The 6,937-nt window shown below is 49.6% G+C and overlaps 1 protein-coding gene across 1 annotated transcript; it reads right to left on the bottom strand.

The window, feature by feature from the left end:
* Positions 1–1,030: 1,030 nt before the first annotated feature.
* LOC115326423 lies at positions 1,031–3,027 on the bottom strand. The gene is made up of 2 exons (XM_040212601.3): positions 1,490–3,027; positions 1,031–1,173 (listed from the first exon to the last, which is right to left on the bottom strand). Exons 1-2 carry the CDS (start codon positions 2,741–2,743, stop codon positions 1,141–1,143), a joined length of 1,287 nt encoding a protein of 428 aa, XP_040068535.2. The 5' UTR covers positions 2,744–3,027; the 3' UTR covers positions 1,031–1,140.
* Positions 3,028–6,937: the final 3,910 nt, after the last annotated feature.

The raw sequence follows: 6,937 nt of genomic DNA, 5'->3' as shown, positions 1-6,937 counted from the left end.
CACGCGCGGCTCATGCCGTCGCGTGCTGTCCTTTTTTATTGTTTTACATGGATGCACGAGATGGCTACTTTAAAAAGGAGATGTCAAGTAGCACCATCTCGTGCAAATCAAAATACTACATTCTCCCTCCCTTAAAAAAAAAAATAAGAAATTTGTGGGAGGAAGACTTACGTTATACATTCGTTATGTGAAAAAAAAAATAACGAAAATCAAAACACTTCACCACCCGAAAATTGCGTTATTTCACTGGAAATATTGGTTTTAAAATTGTTCGTTGAAACAAAAAAACAAAAACAAAAAATATGAAATTCGCAAAAGATTGCTCATAAACGTTCTTTGTGTGCACGACACGGAAAATTCAACAAAATCCTAAACAAGTCATCCGAACAAAACGGGTTTTCACTGAAAGTTCAGGTTGCATCATACTAGTCACGTGACGATCAAAATTTCATTCCAAGAGTCATATTTCAACTTAGAGCACTCTCATCTCTCCTCCTCCTGGGAAGAAAATGAAACATCCAACCATACCTATTTTAATGTCCATGACACATTGTAGTGTTGACTGTTAGTTTGTTAGTTTGGTTATTGTTTAGAATATTGTGTTTGTCATGGACATTTTTACCTTGGCCAAGGTTTTGCTATAACAGTGATATGCTTTTAACGTTCTATATCTACCTAAAGTTTATACCAAAAATGACCTTTTACGAAAACATAACTACAAAAGTCTTAGTCACTGTACTCCGAATCTGACTGAAAACTATCATCGCCAAGTGCAAGAATATAGTCTTTGAACTTCAGCGGAAGTCTTCTTTGGCGTATTGGCCGACCTTGCCTCGCTGGCGGTAGAGGAGCTGTAGATGGCTCGGAGATCGTGGGTGGTGTGTGGCGCGTCTGCCAGGGAGACGGGGGTGGTGTGTGGAACTCGGTCGTGAGTTCTTCCACTGAATCCTCAAGTGGAGGCATAGGTGGCGTACTCGTTCCCGAAGACTTTAGGTGTGGTCTCTTCAGAGACCGATGAAGCAGGAGACGGGTTCTCCGCAAATGAAGGTCTGGAACTTGCCGCTGGTCGAGAACCAGGGACTTGCGATGCTTGACAGGACGACGCGGTGAACGGTCGTCGCTGCGGGTTGGGCATGGGCCTCACATCCCGCTGTGATGCTCCTCCTCCGTGAGCTGCATTCGCATACAAACACTCATGTTTAGCGCCATTCAACACCAGTTGCAACTCACGGACCGCGTCGATGCCGAGTAACGAACGTCCAGTCTTGGTTACGTAAAACTCCAACGTTGTCCAGCGGTTCTTAAAATTTACTTGTCCCACAAAACATCCAAGTACCGGAATGGTCTCTTGCAAATAGTGGACGAGAGGCGTCGACGGCGGATGTAACTTTATCCTCCGCTGCTTGTTAACTTCGTTAAACATGCGTTCATTTAGGATCGACACACATGAACCGGTATCAACAAGAAGACGAAGAGGGGTCCCATTTACCGTGATCTCGGCCATGAAGGCGTCACGACGCATGCTGCCGCCTTCTCGTCGCTCGGCCGTCCCGACGACCACAGGTTCCTCCGTCAGCCTAACGCTTGGCAGCTCCTCAGGAGACAGCGACTGGCCGACCACGTTCACCCGGCCGGGCCGGTCCCCTCTGAACTGTCTGTCGGCGAAGGTCCGCCGAGTACCACGGCCTTGAACCGGGAACGATGCCTGTCGCCGATCGTAGGTGAAGGCAGCCGCCGGCGGGCGACGACTCCGACACGCCACTGCAAAGTGTCCCCACTTTCCACATAAGAAGCATGTCGCTTGAGACGCCGGGCAAACCGCTCGATCATGACGGCGGCGTCCACAGAAGTAGCAGGCGTCGTCTGCTCCGATCCCACCCGTCCGAGGCGGAGCGGGCTCACGCCCACGCTGAGGCTGGAACACCCTCGCCGGAAAACGGGGCACGTGACCGGAGGCCACCGGAGCCCAAGGCATCCTGGGTCCAAGCTGCGACGGGGGGTAGCCAGGTTGAGGCCAGGGAGGGTAGCCGCTGCAGCCATCTTGCCCATGCTCGATGAAAGAAGACGACGCTTGGCCGCCATCTTGTGTTGCTGCCGTTTGACGTTTCTCGATCTGGACTTCTGCCGCGACCGGGACTTGCGACTCTCGCCGCCGAAAACTTGCGGCCGTCTTCGCTCTCTGCTCGTACTGGCGAGCGATCTGGATAGCCCGCGACAGCGTTGGCAGCTCGCTGCCCTCGCACTCCTGCAGAACGCGATCCTGAACGCGTCTGGACTCCAGGCCTTCCAAGAAAACCTCGCAAAGTCTTTCATCGAGCGCGTTCCCCAGAGCACAAAACGAAGCCTGATGGCGCAACACGGCAAGAAACTCAGTTACCGACTGGCCAGGACGTTGGAACAAACCGCGCAGCTTCTGGCGTTCAAGCGCGATACTACCCGAAAACTCAAAATGCTTCTCGACTGCCTCCAGAAAAACCTGGAACTCGTCAGTCCCCTCCACCGCAACCGTCTCGTACAGCTGAAATGCATCCACGATGCGCTGGCCCTCAGTGCCCAACAGCGAAAACAGGATGGCTTTTTTTCGGAACGGTTCTACGAGATGCAACGCCGACGCGTCAAGAAAAGTCAGAAAAGCACGCTTCCATGCCGGCCAAGCTACTATCGGCGGACCGGGCACTGCCAAAAAGACAGCCGGCGGCGGGAACGCCGTTGGGCCGCTCGAAGACGAAGATGACGAAGTCATCTCACGATGAAAATGGAACGTACTGAAAACCTAGGCCTAATGCCTCCCCCCGAAACTCATCAAACGCGGCCTTTCCGCAAAATATGACTACCGTTCACCCGGAACAAAAAGGAACACATTTCATGAATACAGTTACGCGCCGGTTTCCTCAACCACTGACCCGCGACGCGGAGTGAAGCCCCCTCCCGAATCCCGGGTTACAAAAGAGGAAATGCTACATATTAAAACAAATATCCCATCCTCGTCGCCAAAATGTTATATTCTGCGCCGACGCGGCGGTGCTCTAAAGCCTGACTACATTGGACGCAAGCGCCGGTGACTTACGTTCGACGTAGCCGGGAAACTACATGCCCCGAGCGGACCTGGACGGTCGCCGGAGCGAGAAGAAAAGACAACCAACGGATTCAGGAGCGGGGCGAACACTGGCCGATGAGGCCGCAGATCACGCGCGGCTCATGCCGTCGCGTGCTGTCCTTTTTTATTGTTTTACATGGATGCACGAGATGGCTACTTTAAAAAGGAGATGTCAAGTAGCACCATCTCGTGCAAATCAAAATACTACAATATATATATATATTAATTTACGATACCCAGTTTTTTACAACCCTACAATGGAAATACGCTTTATCTTAGAGGAGTAACAAGTCCCATATCACATGTTTTGGTATGGTGTTTAAATACTGCCGTGTTGTAAGAGTGTTTTCTTTGTCTGTTTTATTAGGCCGTCAAGGACAAGGAAACGTCAAGGACAAGGGTTTTGTTGACCGCACAGCGTGCCCATATGCCGTCCATCAAAAAAATTAGAAGAGGACCACAAGAGGGTGCTCGTCGTGAAGCACCAGGCAGTGATGTGCGCAGACGGCATAATTTGACGGCTGGACAAAACCTACAAAGACCATGGGCATTTTTTTTGTTTGTTTAATATTAGAATGCATAAAATTATCACAGTAAATCATGTTCAAGCTTTTGTACTGAGCGAAATACCTGTCCAACTCGGCTGAAAGGCATCTAGAAATATTTTAATAAAAAACGTTTACTAACGACTCCCATTTTACTTCTCAGATGTGCGTGTGAATATTGCATCTAACCAAATTACAGTGTTACTGTTGAATTCAGCATTGCAAGAGTAGACTATGTTGCGTGGCCTTCTATTGCAAGAAAAGACCGTAGCACAAGTGAGGCAGAAACTGGGCAGGAGCTTAAGCTGAAAAACGCACTTTCATAAACACACAAAAGAAATAAAAAGAAGTGTATAGTGAAGCAAAATGGTTTCATGTCACCCCCCAAGGCAGATACATACACTGCGCTCCACTGTTAATACGAACACGAAAAAAATCGCTTTTATTGCAGTTTATTTCTTTGACAGCTATTGAAAAAGCTGAAAATTTGTCGCTCAGATTGGTGCCCCAAACGAGCGCTTTATTCCACACCAATAGGCAAATGTCAGCCCCTCGAATTTAAGGTGAAAAATGAAACAGGATATTGAATGCTCCCGCTAACAGTGTCGCGCAGTGTACATAAACACCAAGGCACCATATCACAAACCGAAGCATACGAAGCAGAAAAGACTCATTTCATTGGGAAAAAAAAAGTAGAGACATAAATGGAGCACTCGCTTTCGCTAATTTTCACTGTCTTGCTGCCTGAAGTAACCAAACAAAATATCTGTCCGTTTGCCGACTGCTTTAGTCTTTGGTCTTTAACCTTTAATTTTTGGCTCTGGAGAGCTGCGGCACCGCGGAAAGCAGCAGCCCGTACCACCGAGGCCCGCGGTGCCGCGTCTAGAGAACATGGTAATGTGATGAGTATATACGTGCAAGATGACGACGACATGGGTTGTTGGTATTGGGGAGGGTGGCAGTCCGATTCGCAGAAGTCTAGACTTCGTGGAGGCGGGTTGGGCGGGTTGGGCGGGTGAGCAGCGAGCTATGAAGATCTTGCACGCCGTTCGATCAGTGCATGAAGGAGCACCAGGAACATAATGGCGCTATTGCTCACTGGGGTCCACTGGAGTCAAAGAATCATGCTCCAAGGAGGTAGTCCAGCCGAAGTAGAAGCTGCCGCCTCCGAGGAACCGAGGCCCAGGGCTCAGATTGAGACACCGCCGTCGCCCGGTGTGTCATCCTCTCAACGTCGTCGTCGTCATCTCGCATAGAAAAATCGAGCCCGCTGGCTTAGACAAGGCAGCACCTGTTCCCACCGTTCAGGGGCCGTAAAAGGATTGCGGCCAGCGATTTCTCGAAGCAGCCAGAGGTTCTTGACTACCGTGAAACGTTTTCTGGGGGACGCCTTTTCAAACAAAGTCTGCGCAGCTTCTTAGTGCAGCGAGGTTCATAAGGGTCAAGCGCGCTCCCAAGCATGATTTCAAATAGCGAGCACCCACCTTTCCAGAAAAGCACCATCTAGTGAACCTTTACCGAGAGTGGAACGTACTTCTCAAAATGGCGACGATAGCGGAGCTGACGCTCCACGCTTAAATCCCAGAGCGGGTCGCGCATGCGCGATGGCGACTCCGCTTTCCATAGAGCGGAGCGGGAAACCGAAAACGGTCTACTAAAACTCTCTAATCTTGGCCTGGGCGATCTCGAGCCTTGGCAAAGACCGCATCCGTTCTCGTAGCACTCGCACGCGCAGCACCAGTCCACACTCTTGACCGCCCCCGATGCAACATAGTTCCTTCATTTCACGCTCACGCACAAAGTACGAAAAAAAAATTATGCGTGAAGAACTTCGAAATAAAACTCGATTCACACTAAATTGCGTCCTTTTCCCCCCTCAAAAAAAAAAAAAAAGAACCGTGTCTGCACTTCGAAACGTACCAATCGACTTGGGACAAAGTACGGCGTACCAATCGACTTGGGACAAAGTACGGCGCCTTCTCGATGAGCGACGAGCCCTCTACAAAGAAAGATTGGGTTGCGAAGGTGAGAGGACAGATTAACGACGCTGAGACGAATCGGTGGAGAGCCGACATAGAAGAACATTCCAGCATGCACCTATACGCGACTTTCAAGACCAACATCGCAGCCGTCCGCTGGTGTGGAAACACACTGGGCAGCCGACTCCTTGCCGAGGCCCGCGGTGGTGCCTTACGCACCCGCATCTACAGGCATGGGTACGATGTGAACGTGACCGAAACCGTGTGCAGTGCATGTGGTGAGGTAGAAGAAACTATCCAACATTTGCTCCTTGAGTGTCCGGCAATCGTACCTGTGACAGACGTCGGCACCCGCATTGAGCAGGCCCTCGGTTTTAAGGAGGAGAACAAACATGTGATGTGCTCAAAGAGGAGGCTCGAGGCATGGTGGAAAGTCCACTCGTGATACTTCAGAGTGCCTACGAACCATTTCTCAGACTTTCTAGTTCCTTTTCAGTATCTTTCTCTTTATCTTCTTTTTTTAATGGCATGTCTATTTTATAGACGCTCGTTAAAAAGGGCAATTGCCGCCAGAAATACATACATACATACATACACTTCGAAACCAGTAACTCGATCCCCGTATTACCCCATGCGCTATCAAGCAAGAAAACAAATAGGCACGAGGGCATTCTAACTCTAAATTCCTTATTTACATCCGACTTAAGTGGTCTGCACCTACATTATCCTTCCCCTTAATATATTGGACATGAAAACTGTAGTCTTGCATCTTCATACTCCATCGCATGACTCGACTGTTTGTATGTTTAGCCTTATTTAAGAATTCCAACGGCTGGTGGTCAGTTTGCACTCGGAAATGCTTGCCATACAAATATAGTTCAAACTTTTCAACGGCCCAAACTAGTGCCAGGCATTCCCTTTCAATCGTGGCATAGTTCTCTTCCGCTTTGCTTAACCATCTGCTTGCGTACGCGACAGGGTGCAGTACGCTATCTTTTTCCTGTAGAAGGACTGCTCCCAAACTGACGCTTGAGGCGTCTGTACGTAGCACAAATTCCTTGTCTAGGTCGAGAGCCATGAGGATGGGAGGTTTACACAATTCCTCCTTCAGGCGCTTGAATGCCCTTTCCCGCTTGTCGTCCCACTGCACCTCGTTGCGAGTTCCCTTTTGGGTCAACACTGTCAGAGGAGCCGCCACCTCTGCGTAGTTAGGAATGAATTCCCAGTATGATCCAGTCAAACCCAGGAAGGGACTGACCTGTCGTTTTGTTGTCGGCCTTCGCGCCTTTTGGATCTTCGTCAGGATCTCCTGTCTT

Source organism: Ixodes scapularis, unplaced genomic scaffold (genome assembly GCF_016920785.2).
Source record: "Ixodes scapularis isolate PalLabHiFi unplaced genomic scaffold, ASM1692078v2 ptg001599l_1___fragment_1__unscaffolded, whole genome shotgun sequence".
Taxonomy (NCBI): Eukaryota; Metazoa; Arthropoda; class Arachnida; order Ixodida; family Ixodidae; genus Ixodes; species Ixodes scapularis.
Note: the sequence above shows the minus strand (reverse complement) of the source record. Positions and strands in the feature narration are given on the sequence as shown.